This window comes from Cervus canadensis, chromosome 5, assembly GCF_019320065.1.
Source record: "Cervus canadensis isolate Bull #8, Minnesota chromosome 5, ASM1932006v1, whole genome shotgun sequence".
Lineage (NCBI taxonomy): Eukaryota > Metazoa > Chordata > Mammalia > Artiodactyla > Cervidae > Cervus > Cervus canadensis.
This window is the reverse complement of record NC_057390.1, coordinates 65,699,888-65,719,414: the sequence shown is the minus strand read 5'-3', so window position 1 is coordinate 65,719,414 and position 19,527 is coordinate 65,699,888. Positions and strand designations below refer to the sequence as shown.

Below are 19,527 nucleotides of genomic sequence, written 5' to 3'. Positions count from 1 at the left end.
AAATGATTGTGAATAAAACATTAGAGAAAACAGAAATCAGATGAATTTCATCAGAAGACTGGAATCTATAAGAAAAAGTAATTCTGAAACTAAAGTATACAATAGCTAAACTTAAGAATTCATCAGGTTGAATGTCACATTGGATACTGTTGGAGAGATTAATGTACTGGAATGTATTAAAAGGGCAGTAGAAAATATCCAGCTAAAGCACAGAAAAGAGAATGGAAAATACAGCCCCAAAAAATGATAGACATAGAATATGTGACAAAAAAAAGTCTCACAATATCCTGTAGGCTTTTTAATATATGTAGAATTTAAATACATGACAAAAATGTATAAGGTGATAAGTATAAGTGTTCTTCATTCTTGGCATTATCTGGGAATTAATAAAAGTATAATTTATTTTGCTGTGCTGTGCATGCTCAGTCACGTCTGACTCTTTGAGATCCTATGGAGTGTAGCCTGCCAGACTCCTCTGTCCATGGGATTTTCCTGGCAAAGAATACTAAATTGGGTTGCCATTTCCTTCTCCAGTGGACCATCCTAACCCAGGATCAAACTCACATCTTCTGCATTGGCAGGCAAATTTTTTTACCACTGAGCCACCTGGGAAGTCGGCACTAATCTATATTAGAGTCTAAGAAGTCAAGTAGGCATCTGATAAACAATCGATAGTAAAAGACCATATAACCAAAATTCAATAGAGGGGTAAAGTAGAATAATAATAAAATAATACTTGTTTAATCCAAAATAATGCAAAATGATAAATAATAAGATGGTTGTATAAACCCAAATATATTAGTTAATGTACATAGGTTAATTAACAAGAAATAAAAGTGTCAGATTAAAAAGAAAAAAAAAAGTGTCAGATTGCCTGTTGAAAAAAAGCTATGTACTGCCTATAAGAGAAACATATCTTAACTGTAAGGACAAAGAAAGGTTGAAAGTAGAAAGATGGAGAAATACATAGCATGCAAAGAATGGATAAGAGAAGGCTGGTACAGTTGTACAGATATCAGACAAAATAAACTTTATAGCTAAAGACATTACTAGCAATAAAGAGAAATCTTTCATAATAATAAAAGGGTAATTTCTGTGAGGAATATACACTAATTTTAAACATATGCATCTAATAACAGCTTCAGAAGAGATGAAGAATATTTGACAGAACTAAAATGAGAAATAGATAATCCGCAACTATGGTGGGAGACCAACACATCTCTCTCAGTAACAAGTAGATCAAACACATACAGTGATGAGTAAAGATATGAGAGTTTTACACATATGATTAACAAACCGGACTAAATTGACACACATGAAACATTACACCCAACAAGAAGAAAGTACTTATTTTTTTTCAAGTGTACATGGAAGATTTTCTAAACGGGACTATATTCTGAATCATAAAGCAACCCTGAACAAATTATATAGATTGAAATCATTGAAAATATTATTTTCTACAGTTAGATTAAGCTAGATGTCAGTTATCAAAAGGTATCTACACAATCTGTATGTATGTGGAAACTAAACAGTGCTCTTCAAAAACACCAATGGTCAACAAAGAAATCACAAAGGAAATTTAAAATAGACTATTTGCCTGACCTTCGGATAGGCAAATTTTTTTTTTACAAGACATAAGAAAACTTAAGAGAAAGACATAAAGTAGACTATAATAATAATAAGACTTCTTCATCAAAAGATATCACTTACCGCAAAGAAGCAAATCACAGATTAGAAGATATTTATAATATGTATGTCAGAATATATTTAAAATCTCTTACATAATGTTAAGAAAGAGACAATCAAATAGAGCCTGGGGCAGTCTCTTCACAAAAGCGCTGGAGTGGCAATTTATGAAAGACAGTAACCAAATGACAGTAAACATGAAAAAGTACTCAACCTCCTTACAGATATTCAGATTAAAACTGTAATGAAATATCACTGCAGATCCACTGGAATGATTAAAATTATTAAAACTGACACCACCAATTGTTGGCAAGTTTCGGGAGCAACAGGAACTCTCGTGTACTGCTGGTAGGAATATAAGTTTAAATAACTTTGGGAAACCATTTGTCAATAGCTACTAAAGCTGGACAGAAACATATTCTTGATGAGCAGTTTCACTCTTGGGTACATTCCCAGTTGTAGTTTATTAGTATGCCATAGGACATTTGTAAGAATCTCCATAACTGTGCCATTTGTAAAAGCCAAAAGCTGGTATTAACCCAGATGTCCATCAACAATAGAATGAGTCCTTCCCTGGCAGTCCAGTGGCTAAGACTCCATACTCCCAATGCACGGGGCCCAGGTTCAATCCCTGGTCAGGGAACTAGATCCTACATGCTATAGCTAAGATCCAGAGCAGCCAAAGAGATAAATAAGTAAAAAATAGATATTAAAAAAAGAATGGATAAATTCTGGCATATTCACTTAATGGAATACTCTGCAGCAGTGAGATTGAATGAACTATTACTATATGCCACAATGTAGACGAATCTTGCAAAGAGAAAAAGAAGCCAGATTTAAAAAGTTAATACTTTGTGTTTTCTAAATGGAATTTATGTTTGTAAACTATAAAGTTAAAAAGCAGGCAGAATTTGTCAGTGGTGATAGCAGTTGGGATAATGGCTACCTTTGGTTGGGAGGAGTGGTCAAAAGGAAGAATAGGGGGGACTTCTGGGGTTCCAGTGTTCTGTTTCTTGGTCTAGAACATATATATGTTCAGTTTGTTAAAATTTACTGAATTGATCATACGTGATTTATGCATTTTTTTGAATTATCTATATTTCAATGAAAAGTTTTAACTGAAAAAAAAAAAAAGCCAGCACATGTCAGTCTCCCTCCATTTACTTAAAAGAAGTGAATGAGTATATCTTAGGTAATCAGTATAATTATTAGGAAATTTGAAATCTTAAATGATATACAAGATTAAGATGCAATAAGCAGATAAAGTTCTTGTATGAATGAATTGGCATTTTATCTGAAAGTTACAAATGAGACTAGCTACTAACTGTTGTTATTCTTGTTTATAAAAGTGACTCTAACTTTGAATTTATTAATATAAAATCTAAGCTCTATGTTGTATTAAGTTTTTTCAATAAAAACTTATATTATTTTAAATATATCTGTGTCTACAGGCCAACTGTGCAGGAAGATGGAGGAGATGTAATCTATAAAGGCTTTGAAGATGGCATCGTACAGCTGAAACTCCAAGGGTCTTGTACCAGCTGCCCCAGTTCAATCATTACTCTGAAAAATGGAATTCAGAACATGCTGCAGTTTTATATTCCAGAAGTAGAAGGCGTAGAACAGGTATGCCAATATTGTATGACAGTTTAGATTTAGTATTAAAATGAATTTTTTGGAAAGAAAAGAAATTCATGACCTGACATTTTCTTCAACTGCTATATCATTGTGTTACCATTATTATCAGGCTCCTTCTTTGAGAATTATCTTAGTGCTAATAATTACCTGCTATGTGCTCAGCAGTTTTCCAAATATTACCTCATTTATTTTCTAGTAACACAGTTTGTTAATATTAAATAAGTCACTTTCATTTTGTACTTGGGAAACAGAGGGCATATTGCTGTTTTGACTGTAGAAAAATTATGAAAGGGAAACATGGAATTTTATAGATGACATTTACAAGTCTTTAGTGGAAGAGCTCTACTACTTCATATTTTTTTAATTAATTGATTAATATTTGGTTGCACTGAGTCTTTGTTGCTGTGTGCAGGCTTTCTCTAGTTGAAATGAGCAAGCGCTACTCTTCATTTTGGTGCACAGGCTTCTCATTGTGGTGGTTTCTCTTGTCACAAAGCATGGGCTCTTGGGCATGCAAGCTGCAGTAGTTGGGGCTCATAGGCTCCAGAACACGGGCTCAGTAGCTGTGGCGCACAGATTTAGTTGCTTCACGGCATGTGGGATCCTCCTGGACCAGGGATTGAAGCTGTGTCCCCTGCATTGGCAGGTGGACTCTGATCCACTGGACCACGACGGGAGCCCCTCCACTGCTTCACATTTAAATACTTCTTGTTCTTAAACATGCAGGCAAGAAGCCCTTCAAAGAATCACACTTTGTTGTACAAAGTACAGTTATAGAGTTTTAGAGCTTTATTTATAGCCTGAGGTCAACATTTTTTTCCTGCCCAAATATATCTAAGGAATATATACTACCAGTATTTTTCTCAGCAGTAATAGTGACCTTCACTGCAGTAATTCTCAACCAAGAGGCAAGGACTTATGGAGAGCGATTATCAAGGAAGGAAAGAGTATATGGAAATTAAAAATTTGAAAAAACACCAGGTAATTCTGTGCCTTTAAGGAGAGGGCATCATCTCTCAGCTCCTGTGAGACTCACTCTTTTCTGGGCAGCACTGAAACCTGTCCCTGTGGTCCAGCACACGCCGTCTCCTCTTTGAATTCTTCCTAGTTCTTCAGTTGGCGTTAAGCTCTGCTTTGGTGCAAAGCTTCTGTGTGTCTCGTTCAGCTTTCTGGTAATGGATACGTTCCTTGAGAGAGTTACAATCGTACCTAGGTCTCTGTGTTCTTCTGTAACACTTAGCCTTGTGTGTTGTACTTGTTCTTTACATAGTTTTCATTAAATATTTAGAAACATTATTCCAAATTTAGGAATATTTTGCCTAAGATAGAAGTTGATTGACAACATTTTTTTGATTGGATGGTGCTGAGATAGGATGTAAAAATATCAGTTCCCTGAAAGTAAATATCCATTTTTTATTCAGCCCAAAAGAATCTGTGAGGGAATTGATTGTCTCAGATCAGAACCAGATTCATCTAGATTTTGAAAAAATTAATTTTGGCCCCCATTATCCTCTGTATGCCTTTTTAAAAAATAGTTAACACTTTGCTAGATTGACAAAGGAAGGTTTTTATTCACTTGTCCAGGGTTGGGTGATGAATTGGCAGTAGGATTATAAACCTGAGTTGGTTTTAATTATACTAGGTGTGGTTAAGAGAAAAAATAGTGTTAGGTTTATATAACCCTTTTCTTTTCCAGAGGAGTTGGTTTTTATTATCTGAGTAATATATTAACTCATGAAAAGATACTAATCCTTTCATTTTTTCCTTTGAGTATTCATTAGTATTTTTCCATAACTTACTTGAAATGAAAATCTTCATATTTTTCTAAGGTTTAAAATGAACTTTTATCTGAGTAAGACCAATGTAATTAGTTGCTAGTATATTTTCGAGCAACTATAAAGGTGTAGTTTCTTTACCTTTTTTAGGGATTCATTTTTCTAATACATATTTTTGCAGTAACAATTCAGTATATTTCCCTAGGACCATGCTTAGGGAAATAAGATGCTTTTGAAATAAAAACAAAAAAAATCAATTCTATAAGTCATAGAGCTAGGAAATACCAGTTCATCATGATAGTCCTCTTTGTCCACCTGTGACTCTGCTTTTGGAAACCTCCTTTGGAACAAGGAACAGAGACCAATGTTTTAATTAACTTGCTGCCTAATATGCTACTGGAGATCAGTGGAGAAATAACTCCAGAAAGAATGAAGGGATGGAGTTAAAGCAAAAACAACACCCAGTTGTGGATGGGACTGGTGATAGAAGCAAGGTCCAATGCTGTAAAGAGCAATATTGCATAGGAACCTGGAATGTTAGGTCCATGACTCAAGGCAAATTGGAAGTGGTCAAACAGGAGATGTCAAGAGTGAATGTTGGCATTCTAGGAATCAGTGAATTAAGATGGACTGGAATGGGTGAATTTAACTCAGATGACCATATCTACTACTGTGGGCAGGAATCCCTTAGAAGAAATGGAGTAGCCATCATAGTCAAGAAAAGAGTCCAAAATGCAGTACTTGGATGCCATCTCAAAAATGACAGAATGATCTCTATTCATTTCCAAGGCAAACCATTCAATATCACGGTAATCCAAGCCTATGCCCCAACCAGTAATGCTGAAGAAGCTGAAGTTGAACGGTTTTATGAAGACCTACAAGACCTTTTAGAACTAATACCCAAAAAAGATGTCCTTCTCATTACAGGGGACTGGAATGCAAAAGTAGGAAGTCAAGAAACACCTGGAGTAACAGGCAAATTTGGCCTTGGAGTACAGAATGAAGCAGGGCAAAGGCTAATAGAGTTTTGCCAAGAGAACACACTGGTCATAGCAAACACCCTCTTCCAACAACACAAGAGAAAACTCTACACATGGACATCACCAGGTGGTCAACACCGAAATCAGATTGATTATATTCTTTGCAGCCAAAGATGGAGACGCTTTATACAGTCAGCAAAAACAAGACCGGGAGCTGACTGTGGCTCAGATCATGAACTCCTTCTTGCCAAATTCAGACTTTAACTGAAGAAAGTTGGGGAAACCACTAGACCATTCAGGTATGACCTAAATCAAATCCCTTATGACTATACAGTGGAAGTGAGAAATAGATTTAAGGGACTAGATCTGATAGACAGAGTGCCTGATGAACTATGGACAGAGGTTCGTGACATTGTACAGGAGACAGGAATCAAGACCATCCCCAAGAAAAAGAAATCTAAAAAAAGCAAAATGGCTGTCTGAGGAGGCCTTACAAATAGCTGTGAGAGGAAGAGAAGCAAAAAGCAAAGGAGAAAAGAAAAGATATTCCCATTTGAATGCAGAGTTCCAAAGAATAGCAAGGAGAGATAAGAAAGCCTTCCTCAGTGATCAATGCAAAGAAATAGAGGAAAACGACAGACTGGGAAAGGCTAGAGATCTCTTCAAGAAAATTAGAGATACCAAGGGAACATTTCATGCAAAGATGGGCTCAATAAAGGACAGAAATGGTATGGAACTAACAGAAGCAGAAGATATTAAGAAGAGGTGGCAAGAATACACAGAAGAACTGTACAAAAAAGATCTTCATGACCCAGATAATCACGATGGTGTGATCACTTACACTCACCTAGAGCCAGACATCATGGAATGTGAAGTCAAGTGGGCCTTAGGAAGCATCACTAAGAGCAAAGCTAGTGGAGGTGATGGAATTCCAGTTGAGCTTTTTCAAATCCTGAAAGATGATGCTCTGAAAGTGCTGCGCTCAGTAAGTCAGCACATTTGGAAAACTCAGCAGTGGCCACAGGACTGGATAAGGTCAGTTTCCATTCCAGTCCCAAAGAAAGGCAATGCCAAAGAATGCTCAAACTACCACACGATTGCAGTCATCTCACACACTAGTAAATTAATGCTCCAAATTCTCCAAGCCAGGCTTCAGCAATACGTGATCTGTGAACTTCCAGATGTTCAAGCTGGTTTTAGAAAAGGCAGAGGAACCAGAGATCAGATTTCCAACATCCACTGGATCATCAAAAAAGCAAGAGAGGTCCAGAAAAACATCTATTTCTGTTTTATTGACTATGCCAAAGCCTTTGACTGTGTGGATCACAATAAACTGTGGAAAATTATGAAAGAGATAGGCCTATCAGACCACCTGACCTGCCTCTTGAGAAACCTGTATGCAGGTCAGGAAACAACAGTTAGAACTGGACATGCAACAACAGACTGGTTCCAAATAGGGAAAGGAGTACGTCAAGGCTGTATATTGTCACCCTGCTTATTTAACTTATATGCAGAGTACATCATGAGAAACGCTGGGCTGGAAGAAGCACAAGCTGGAATCAAAATTGCCGGGAGAAATATCAATAACCTCAGACATTCAGATGACACCACCCTTATGGCAGAAAGTGAAGAAGAACTAAAGAGCCTCTTGATGAAAGTGAAAGAGGAGAGTGAAAAAGTTGGCTTAAAGCTCAACATTCAGAAAACTAAGATCGTGGCATCTGGTCCCATCACCTCATGGGAAATAGATGGGTGACAGTGGAAACAGTGTCAGACTTTATTTTTTGGGGGGCTCCAAAATCACTGCAGATGGTGACTGCATCCATGAAATTAAAAGATGCATACTCTCTGGAAGGAAAGTTACACCCACCTGGACAGCATATTAAAAAGCAGAGACATTACTTTGTCAACAAAGGTCCGTCTGGTCAAGGCTATGGTTTTTCCAGTGGTCATGTATGGATGTGAGAGTTGGACCATAAAGAAAGCTGAGCACCGAAGAATCAATGCTTTTGAACTGTGGTGTTGGGGAAGACTCTTGAGAGTCCCTTCGACTGCAAGGAGATCCAACCAGTCCATCCTAAAGGAGATCAGTCCTGGGTGTTCATTGGAAGGGCTTATGTTGAAACTGAAACTCCAAAACTTTGGCCACCTGATGCGAAGAGCTGACTCATTTGAAAAGACCCTGATGCTGGGAAAGATTGAGGGCAGAAGGAGAAGGGGATGACAGAGGATGAGATGGTTGGATGGCATCACTGACTCAATGAACATGGGTTTGGATAGACTCCGGCAGTTGGTGATGGACAGGTATGCCTGGCATACTGCGGTTCATGGAGTCGGAAAGAGTCGGACACGACTGAGCGACTGAACTGAACTGAACTGAATATTCAGTTGGCTTTTATGTTGCTAGAATATCAGATTTTGATGCAAACCTTGTGCTGTTGATAGATTTATTCTTACTAGATTGGTGTGCATTGTTGCAGAGTATTTTAGGTAAGCAAGTAAGATTAAAATCATGAAAATAGCAATTTCTACTCCTTAATTCTTGTATTCTCTTTTTTTTGTTTGTTTTAGGTTATGGATGATGAATCAGATGAAAAAGAAGCAAACTCACCTTAAACTTATTTGAGTGTTCTGTGGGCCCTGCTGTTGGACTTGTTGATAATATGTACTAAGCTTTTATTATTAATCTGCTAAGCAACTAGGATTAATAAAATATGTCCCTTCGGAGAATGATATATAAATATTGCATGTTTGCTTTACCTCATATGAGTTATTTATAACATCCTGAATCATCTTCTGTACACGTGGATTTTATCCAGGGATATTTTTATTTTTGTTCTTCATTTCTCATGGTTCCTTCTTTGCATAATGTGTAAAGCAGTTTAAAATACATTCCCTACCCCCAATCTGATTTATTTACTCTTTCAATACAGAAGTAAATAGGGAGAATCTTAAGATATTTTAAAATGGCTTCACTTTTTATGAGATGTTTTAAAATATTTTTACTGAATTTTTACCTTGTTAAACACTAAACAATTTTAGTTTTAAAATAGTATCTGGTGACTTCCCTGGTGGTCCAGTGATTAAGAATCCACCTTGCAATGTAGGGGATGCAGTTGGATACCTGATCAGGGAACTAAGACCTCATGTGCCCCAGAGCACTTGAGCCTGCATGCCACAGTGAAAGATCCCAAGTCCTGCGACTAAGACCCGATACAGCCAAATAAATAAAATATTTTTAAAAAATGGTATCTGGCTAGTAGCTCCCAATGTAGTATCATGTAACTTCCCACTGAAAGACCAAAAAAAAAAAAAAAAAAAAGAAAAAATCATAATGTTGAAAACTGATAAAGAACTAAGTCCTAGAATATAGACAAAATTTCTATTGATTACAAGACAGCAGACTGAATTGAGAAAAGCTGCCTTAGTGTGCCATGCCAGAAATTTCGACAGTTATCTTTCTATTAACATAATGCAAAGAGCCAACTCATTGGAAAAGACCCTGATGCTGGGAAAGATTGAAGGCGAAAGGAGAAGGGGGCAGCAGAGGATGAGATGGTTAGACAGCATCACCAACTCAATGGACATGAATTTGAGCAAACTCCGGGAGATAGTGAAGGACAGGGAAGCCTGTCGTGCTGTAGTCCATGGGGTCGCAGTGAGTCGGACACAACTTAGCAACTGAGCAACAACAACTTTCTACCACAGGGGTAACTGTTTTCAGATGACCCAAATAGCAAATTACACGTCTCTCTTGTTTTTGATGGGACTTCCCTGGTGACTCAGACAGTAAAGAATCTGCCTGCGATGAGGGAGACCTGGGTTTATTCCTGAGTTGGGAAGATGCCCTGGAGGGTATCAACTACCCACTGATAGCTGATAGTGGGTAGGGAACAGCTACCCACTCCAGTATTCTTGCCTAGAGAATTTCATGGACAGAGGAGCCTGGCAGGCTATAGTCCATGGGGTCGCAGAGACAGACAGGACTGAATGACTTTCCCTTTCACCTTCTTGTTTTTCTTTAGGAATTCAGAGACAGCAATTCATAGACAGTATCAGGGAAGGAAACATAAGTACGTTGGATCTTTGGAACTTTGTTCCTCAAAAGTATGGAGGTTAACATAGGGATGGAAACAAAAAGAACTCCAGCAGTTGTGAGTGCTGGAAAGAGAAGTTTTTATTTTTTTTCTTTTGGTTCATAGAACCGGGCATTGCGGTTGGAGAATTTGTTTCCTGAGCCATTATGGATGAATTTAGGTTAGACTTACTTTGGGAATTACTTTGTAAGCTAGGCACATTAAGCTGCCCTTTAGCTGAAGCTACAGGAAATTGAGATTGTGGAGGAGATGCAGTTAATCAGTCTTGGGTCTGGCCACAAAATAAGTGGCTGAGTGGGGGTGGGAGATTCAGTTACTGGAATATAGGAACTCACAGAACTGAGAGGCCAAGTTATTGGAAAGATTCTCTACAAAAGGGAGCAGCTATGAAGAACAAGGAGGAAAGGTGGAGAACATTTCTCAGCACACAGTGTTGTAATCAGAATCTGGAAGCTGTGAAATGTATTTGGAACTGCAGGAAGCTAAGTAGGACTTGAGTGTGAAGTGGAAGGCCTCAGCTGGAATGGGGCAGAGGTAGGCAGTGCTTCGTGCAGACAACGCTATAGAAGTTCTTGGCTGCCTACCCTTCTTACACCCAGAGAGTTTATGCTGAGACTTTCTTCTCACTTCGAGGTCTTCTCAGTTACCATTTGCTTGCCCTGTCCCCAGGGAAGATAGGTCTCACCTCAGTCCCAGGGGATAAATTATGACTAGTCTAACTCAGTACATCTTGACTCCTTTTTTCTTTGCCAGTCATTAGTCTTAAGTATGGACACAGTCGTGTCCGACTCTTTGTGACCCCATGGACTATGCAGTTCATGGAATTCTCCAGGCCAGAATACTGGAGTGGGTAGCCGGTCCCATCTCCAGGGGGTCTTCCCAACCTGGGGATCAAACTCAGGTTTCTCTCATTGCCGGTGGATTCTTTACCAGCTGAGCCACCAGGGAAGCCTCTTAAGTATCGATACATGACCCAACTCTGCCTGTGAACTGAAAGAGAAAGTCTATTAGAAAGTTCTGGAAAGGTTGTCTTCCTTGATTGAGAGAGAATGAAGTTTATATGTAAAGAAAGCTCTTTGCCTCTCCATTACATTCCTCCCTGCTAGGTACACTGTAATATGAATACTTGATGTCCAAGGCTCTGACAGTTAGTTTGTGGTCATGAAAAGCCAGTTTGCTAAGAACAGCAAAGAAAAGGGGGAAAAAAAAAGGAGACCTGGATATTTGAGGACTCTATTGACCTTTGAGCTAGTCCAGGAACCACCCATTTTCAGAGTATCATGTGAGATAAAAGGTTTTCTTGTTAAAGCTACTGTTATCAGTTACTCTCATTTGAAGCTGGTTGCCTTCTAACAAAGAACCTGGTAAGTCATGGAGAACTTTGTAAGTAATTTTACTGCTTAATTATTTGTGGCAGACAGTGCCAAATGTCGATCCTAAAATGACAACAAATTTACATTTTTATTTACTTAATTTTTTTTTCAAATTTACATTTTTAACTAAGCCACTTTTTCAAGTTATTTTTTCAATCAAATATTAATTTAGGTGTAGTTTAATCAGGTAATTGTTTTTCATTTTGAATGTTTTAAGTTATATTTAATTTCCTCCTCCTGGACAGCCCCAAAGAAAGTAATCATTAGTTAGTTGTTTTTCACTAAAACAAAAATAAAAATTAACCTCTCAAAATGTATAAACTTTTGTTACATGAAATATTCTTGGAAGCACTTTATGGGACATTTCAATATGTATTTGAAATAGAGATTATTGGCCAAAAGTAAAGAGAGCACCTGGAGGACTTTTTACTAAACAAAATTAGGGTGAAGCCTATCATGGAAGGAGTAATTTCCCCCTCTACCTCTCTTGAGTTCTTATGAATGGACACATAATTAAATTGATACAAGATAGATTAGCTGGAGAAAAAGAAAAAAATTTAATTCTTATAGAAGTCTCATAGTAATGCGACCTAAGAAGTGGCCAAAGCAGTTAGCTTTTATATTTTCAGACAAAATTGAGAGGGATTGACAGAACAAAGAAATTTAAGTTTGGGTGCTTAATTAGTAGGACTTCCCAGGTGGCTCAGTTTAAAGAATTTGCCTGCCGATGCAGGAGACTTGGGTTCAGTCCTTGGTTTGGGAAGATTCCCTGGAGGAGGAAATGGCAACTGACCCCAGTATCCTTGCCTGTAAAATCCCACGGACAAAGGAGCCTGGCAGGCTACAGTCCATTGCGTTGCATTAAGCCAGACATGACTGAGCACACACGCTCAATTAGTAAGGAAAAAGTTTGGACTTGGGTAGTAAGGTAGAAAGGAAGTGACAAAGTTTGTTTAGATAACCTTCTGGTCTGAATTCCTTATCTCTACTGATAAGGATGTCTTCCTACCTCCCAGTACAGGAAGGGTACCTGTCACATGGAAGATTTATTTCCTGCTTTCAGAGAGACAGGAGAGTCAAAGAGTCCCTCTTGTAATGGCTATTTCTTAAGTAACTTGAATTCAAAATAATATGTCTGAGGCATATTTTGGGGTGCCTGCCTTGAGCCCCAACAAGCCCTAAACAGAATGATGAGCAAAGTATATAAAAGGAGCAAACTTTGATTGCACATTCACTGTGTGACACTGTTGTAAGCACCTTATATTTATGAAGTCATTTAATCCTATGAGATTGGTAACTATTATTGTTTCCATGAGGCACAGAGAAGAGAAGTACATATTCCATTGCCATAGAACTTAAGGGGAAAAGCTGGGAACATGAACCCTGGGCATTCTGGTTGCAGAGCCTTTGCACAATACTATACTATTTTGCCTTTAGGGAATTGAACCCATGTACCTTTCCTGAGTATTACTATATCAGAGAAGGAAAAAGGCGTCTCTTGTCTTCATAGCTGCTGCTTTCTAGTGGACAAACGTCTTTTCCATCTGTTACTTGCTCCAGACCATTATGAGCCAAAGCAGTGCATATGGTGGACAGTTTTTAATGCAGGAATATGAAGCTAGCTACTCTCCAGTCCAGTGGGAATTTACATCCCTTTGTGAGGGTAAATTTACACTCCTAGCCTTATGCTCTGCTTCTCCACATCAGAATTATCAATGACAATTCCACAGGGTGCTTACAGTCTGCAGAATCCACTTTTGGAAGAAACTCCAGAAAACAGTATTTTCTGTCACTGTACTTTTCTAGCTGTCTTTCAGCTCTAGGCACCTCCCTAGAATGGTCCACTTTTATTTTGGCGCTGGTCACATCCTAGAGGACAGAAATAGTAGACAGGACTGGTTAATCTCGTGGTGTCCAATTTGTTGACAATTTCTTGGCAGTAGAATGAGTTTCTTTCTAGCAGAGGTAGAAAACTTGCCCCAGGTTCTGCCTACTGGGGAAATTTGGAGCCACCCTAGAGGGGAGTATTGGGAAGTGTGTTCATTGTTCATTCTAGTTGGAGTCAGTACCTCAAGTTTGTCCTCAAACCTGAGGAGTGGACATCTTTTGATTGTGTGTCTTTGGTGACCCCTCATTCTTTTCATCCTTTCCTTTGAAGACCTTCTACATCTTCCTGACTCCATGTGGCTCTGTCCAATCACCATATCCTGTCTTCTTTTCCATGGAAGTGGGGCATATGACTCACACTAGATCCATCAGAATCCTTGCCTAGAATATAAAAAATGAGGATGGAGAAGTAACCTCCCTCCCCTTGGACTGCAAGCTGGAAATACGTGATTTCAGAGCTGTGTGGAGGTCTTTTCCTTGTCCATGAGGTCACACAGAGAGACAAAGAGTTCTGACACTGTTTGTGTCCCTGGATATAGATGTACTTGAGACACTTTGTATCTCTGTCCTTCCAATTACGTTAGCCAATAAATCCCCTTCTTCAACTAGTTTTGAGTTTTCTCTAGAAATTTAAAATAAATACATATATTCACACTGAGGAAATCAGTAAGATCAACCTTGGATGTATTAGGGTTCTCTAGAAAAACAGAACTATTAGAACATACAGGGAGAGAGAGAGTGAGAGAGAAGGAGAGAGGGAAGCATCTTAATGCTTCTTTTTTAAAGAGGGAAAATGCAAAGATGCAAAAGTTGAGGATTTTTCTTTAGGGAACTGCCAATAGATTAAATATAGTTAGACCATAAGATGCTTGAATAGAATGGTGGGAGATGATGCTAATAAAACTGACAAGAGCGAGATCTGAATAACAAATGGTGTGTGCGTAGGAGTCTGGACTTAATCCTGCAGGTGAAGGATACCCACTGAATTGGAAGCAGAGATAAACAGGATCTGATCTAGATTTTTGAAAGATCACTCTGGTGTGAAGGTGTATAGGATTAATTGGGGTAGTGGTGGAACCAAAGGGGTTCACTAGAGGGGTCTTTCTGAGGCCGCGACTGGTGCCTTCTGTTCTGTTACTTTCCTCTCAGAGGCCTTTGTGGCTCAACCTACTTCTTTTTCCTTTGATCCTTGTTACCATCTTCTCTGTTCACTGAAGTACACTTCTCCACATAACTCCAGAAAAAGTGGGCTATTCATGTCCCTGCTTCCCATATTCTTTTAATGCACAGACCTTTTAAAATATTGAGATAGGGGCTTCTCTGGTGGTCCAGTGGTTAAGAATCCACATGCCAATGCAGGGGACACGGGTTCCATCCCTGTTCCAGGGAGATCCCACATGCTGAGGAGCAACTAAGCCCACGGGCCACAATTACTGAGCCTGTGCTCTAGGGCCTGTGTTCCGCAACAACAGAAGCCACTGCAATGAGAAGTCCATGCACCACAGTGAAGAGTAGCCCCTGCTCGCGGCAACTAGAGAAAGCTTGTGTGCAACAACAAAGACCCAGTGCAGCCAACAATAAAAGTTAATTAATTAAAAGTACTGGGATATAATTGACTTATATTAGTTCCATGTGTATAAAATTATGGATTTGTACTTACTACAAATGATCACCACAATAAGTCTAGTTAACATCCATCACTGTACAGCTATAATATTTGTCCCTGGGGATCAGAACTTTTAATATCTTAGCAACTTTCAAATACACAATATGGTTTCATCAATTATAGTCATCATCCTGTACACTACATCCTCAGGACCTATTTATCTTACAACTAGAATTTTGTACCCAGGCCTTTTTAATTTTAGTAATTTATTGCTACTTATTATTATAATCCAGATGAGGGATAACAAAAGTCACAAACATTGGGGCATTTAAAAATCTTATAAAGCTATTTCAATTATGGTTCTTTGTTTCATTAGCAAAGACAATGAAATCTCTAATGGCCTTCAGCCCATCAGTTAGCATGGCAAGGAGAAGGCTGAGAACCATCATATTCAACAGGATCAGGGAAATGGACTTACATAAAAAGAAAATGAATTACACCTTGTTACTGTCATTATTATTATTATCATTTTTTTGAGTTCAGTTAGTTCAGAACTTTCGTTCAGGAAAGAAAATCTTTTCCATTTCCTTAGATGTTTGAATTAGACCCAGATGTCCTGTTTCTTTCATAGATCATTTTCCTTCTCCTCCAGTCCGTATCCCCAAAGGTCCAACTATGGCAAAGCGCTGTGGAGATGGAGGTAAGACAAAATTCTTCAGTATTAGTGTCTTGACTGATGGTTACAAAGGCTCTTTGTTGCAGTTGGTGGGTGAGCTTGCTCAAGGTTGGGCTGGGAAAATATTGACCTTCAAAGTTTCTTCCTGGCAACTGGTGCATAAGCATCTTCCAAAATAGCTGTAGAACGGACAAGACAAACTGATAATCACGATAGATGAGCAAGCAGAAGAGGAAAGCCAGGGTCCGACAGATAATTAAGTTTGAGCATGAGAACTTTGGTGACACTGGGTAACATTTTCTTTGTGGCATCAACAGGTTTTCTGGTGATGCACAAAAGTAATGTTCAAACTTTGGAATCATACCTTCACTCCTTGGCAATATCACGAAGATTCTGCCAGAACCTCTTAGATGACAGTTCTGGGGCTAATATGTACATGCACAGAGACTTTTTTGCCTCTTGGTCTATTAACAAACAGCAAACAGCTCACTGTTTTTAAACTTTGCTATGGGTAATTAAGGAGCCTATTTCAGGGCCTGAAATATTAAACGACTTTCAGGTGAGAAATACTTTAATTAGTTAAATGTGACATTTTCCTGCCTTCCTTTGGTTACAGTGATAAAAGGGCATCTTTTTTCTTTTTTTGAAAACAAACAACTTTTTATTGAGTATAGTTGATTTACAATGTTGGGTTAGTTTCAGATGTACTGCAGAGTGATTCAGTTATATACACATATATATATATTCAGTTACACATTCTTTTACACATTCTTTTCTATTATAGGTTATTACAAGATGTTGAATGTATTAATAGTTTCCTGTGCCATACAGTATGTCCTTGTTGGTTATCTATTATATAGTATACACTACTACAGTAGTACACACTACTCTATATATACTATTATATAGAATTTGGGGGTTAACATATACACACTACTATCATATAGTATATATAGAGTAGTGTGTATATGTTAACCTCCAAATTCTAATTTATCCGTCCCCCCTTTCCTTTTTGGTAACCATAAATTTGTTTTCTATGTCTTTGAGTCTATTTCAGTTTTATAAATAAGTTCACTTGTATAATTTTTTAGATTCCACATATAAGTGATATCGTCTGATATTTGTGCTTGTCTGATTTACTTCATTTAGTTTGATAATCTCTAGGACCATCCATGTTGCTGCAAATGGCATTATTTCCTTCTTTTTATGGCTGAATAAAGTTCCATCATATATATATATATATATATATAATATATATAGAATATGTAATGGAATATAATGCACCTTCTTTATCCATGCATCTGTCAATAGACATTTAGATTGCTTCCATACTTTGGCTACTGTAAATAGTGCTGAACATTGGAGTGCATCGTATCTTTTTGAATTAGTGTTTTCATCTTTTACAGATACATGCTAAAAGGACATCTTTTTTCCTCTAAGAAAAACTGGAAAGCCCTTTGCTCTTGATTAGATAACCAACCATAGAAAGTCAATTCTGCTAAGAACATAGGACTTTTCCCACTCATTCAGAAACATTTTTGATCTCTTACTTTGTGCAAGGGTATACTAGGTGCTGGGTATGCAAAGACTTGTTCTACTCTCAAGAAGCTTAGTTTTGCAGGGAAATATACAAAAAAAATCATAAAATATAGATGCATATTGCTTTAAAGGCGGCAGCTCAAAGAATGAGAGGTTAACGAATAGACTTAAGTCTCTCTGGGGAAGACAAAACGGGTTTTCTCCAAGAAGCAGTACTTAGGCAGAGACGGGCTGGGGATTCCCTGAAGATTATCTAACACGTGCAAAAGATTGAGGATGTTGAGAAACTGCCTGTTCAGAGTGTCAAGGGCTGAAAGGTAGACTAGGAAGACATCAGTAGTATGAGAGGCGTGGGGTCAGAAGATCATGCGGTATTCTGTATATTACATAAATTTTACTTGATTCTAGTCTTGGGCCATTAATCGAATTATGATAGCGCTCTACATTTGATTAAAGATAGCAGTTAAGTCTTCTTAAAGCAAATGCTGAGGTAGTAAATTTTCAGAAACATCATCTCTCTCTGATTAAGTCTCTCTTGGCAGGAATGGTGCCTTAATTCATAGAATTAATCATTCATGAGCCCAAGCTAAGGCTGTCAAATCTAGGCAATTCCTACACTCCTCTCCTGTTGGCCATCCGAAGCCTGGGCCAGCAGAGTTTCTTAAACCCGAGCGCATAATGTTCGATAGTTGAACCTTACAGTCAGCCCCTCCGCCTCTGCAAAAAACGGTGGGGATGGGGAGCAGAGGTTTTAGAGGCCACGCATGTGACTTAAAGCTTAAGCTGGGACCTGAATCTCCTGTCACCAGAAAGACTGGCCGAACCTGAATACTGCGTTTCTCCCCTCCTTTCACTCAATCCTTTGCAATTTCTCATCAATCTTCTGTCCTTTTCTCTCCCTGACTTTTTGTTGGTCCCCCAGGGTAAGGCCTCCTGTTCCCTTCCTCCTTTTACGCTCGATAGGGTGCTGGGGCTTGGGGCCCTGGGCTACACGAGGCGGACGACGCACGCTATTTGCTTTGCTAACAAGTCCATCCTCTTTACTAATCCTTTCGTCGTTCCCTGCCAGCCGCCGTGTTCCTTATTCCCCGCAGGGCAGTGCCTCGCGCTGCTCGCCCCTGGGGCGGGCGTCTCCAGGAACCTCAAGCGGATGCGGCCACGAACCGGTGCCACGTCTCCGCCGCCAGCAGGCCAGGGCCTGCGTGGGATCGGGGGCGGGGCGGGGCGGGGCGGTGCGAGGAGGCGGGACCTGCGCATGAGCGGCGCGGGCGCGGCCCAATGGGACCTGCGGGCGGTGGCGGCGGCGGCGCGGTGCGCGCCGGGGGGCGGGGCCCGGCGGCAGTTGCTGGCAAGCCCGGGAGGCCGAGACCGCTGTCGTTGCCTCCGCCGTCGCATCCCCTGAGGGAGTCGTGTCGGCGCCCCCTTGGTATCCAAGCCCACGGGTTGCCCTACAGGCTCGTGTACGCTCCCGGACTCGCCAGCCGCTCGCCATTCGCCTTGCCAACCGTGCCTCCTGCAGCATGTGTGGTAAGGGGGCCGCGGGCGGGGGGCGTGTTGCAGGGCGGTGCTGGGGTGCAGTGCGGGCGCCGCCGAGGCCGGTGGCGCCGGCGGGAGCGGGAGTGTGGAGGGTGCGAAATCTGAGTATTGGGCCGGGGGCGTCCCGCGGTGGCTGAGGCTGCTGGGGGCGGGGGCCGCTTCGGGGAGCTGGAGTGTGGGGGGGTGGACCTAGGAGGGCACCTGAGAGGAGGGCGGGCCCTAGAGGAGATCTGGGGGGCCGAATGGGGGCTTTGCGCCAAGAAGAGAACCAGGAGGGAAGAGCAGTGTGTGTATTGGAAAAGGGGCGAGGGCTGAGGGAACTGAGGTGTGGAGGGGAGTGAATTCAAAAGAGTCCAGGTGAGTGAGGCAACCTGTGGAACATCAGGTGAGGTCTCTTGAATTTATCTCGCATGGTTCTAGGATTTATCCTTTAAAAAATACTTAATTTTAGTTGCTTTCTTTCGGGCACGCCCAGCAGAAAATAGAACTATACGATAATGACATTACGCATGATCTTACTTCCTGCCTCCCCCCCCCCCCCCGCCCCCATGTCAACAGAACCCAATGCTGATCAATACCTTGGCGAATGGGCCCGGAAGTGACCGTGGAGAGAGATCGTACTTCATTTATCACTTGAGTGTGCTTCCATTTGAAACACTTCCTTATGAGAAATATTGGCCTACATTTAATGAATGTTTTACCTAGAACAGCTAAAACCTGAAGTTAGGCCCTTC

General features: G+C 39.9%; 2 protein-coding genes across 4 annotated transcripts in view; both read left to right on the top strand.

The window, feature by feature from the left end:
- NFU1 (NFU1 iron-sulfur cluster scaffold) overlaps positions 1–8,803 on the top strand; it is a 29,967-nt gene extending 21,164 nt beyond the window's left edge. For all 3 annotated transcript variants that reach the window (XM_043468981.1, XM_043468983.1, XM_043468984.1), the window contains exons 7-8: positions 3,138–3,312; positions 8,651–8,803. In XM_043468981.1, the coding sequence (XP_043324916.1) occupies positions 3,138–3,312; positions 8,651–8,695 (220 nt within the window). In that variant the 3' untranslated portion in view covers positions 8,696–8,803. The remainder of the gene's footprint in view (positions 1–3,137; positions 3,313–8,650) is intronic.
- A 9,789-nt stretch (positions 8,804–18,592) lies between these two features.
- GFPT1 (glutamine--fructose-6-phosphate transaminase 1) overlaps positions 18,593–19,527 on the top strand; it is a 61,373-nt gene continuing 60,438 nt past the window's right edge. Inside the window, exon 1 of the mRNA XM_043468979.1 lies at positions 18,593–18,784. Within this exon, the coding sequence (XP_043324914.1) occupies positions 18,778–18,784 (7 nt within the window). The 5' untranslated portion in view covers positions 18,593–18,777. The remainder of the gene's footprint in view (positions 18,785–19,527) is intronic.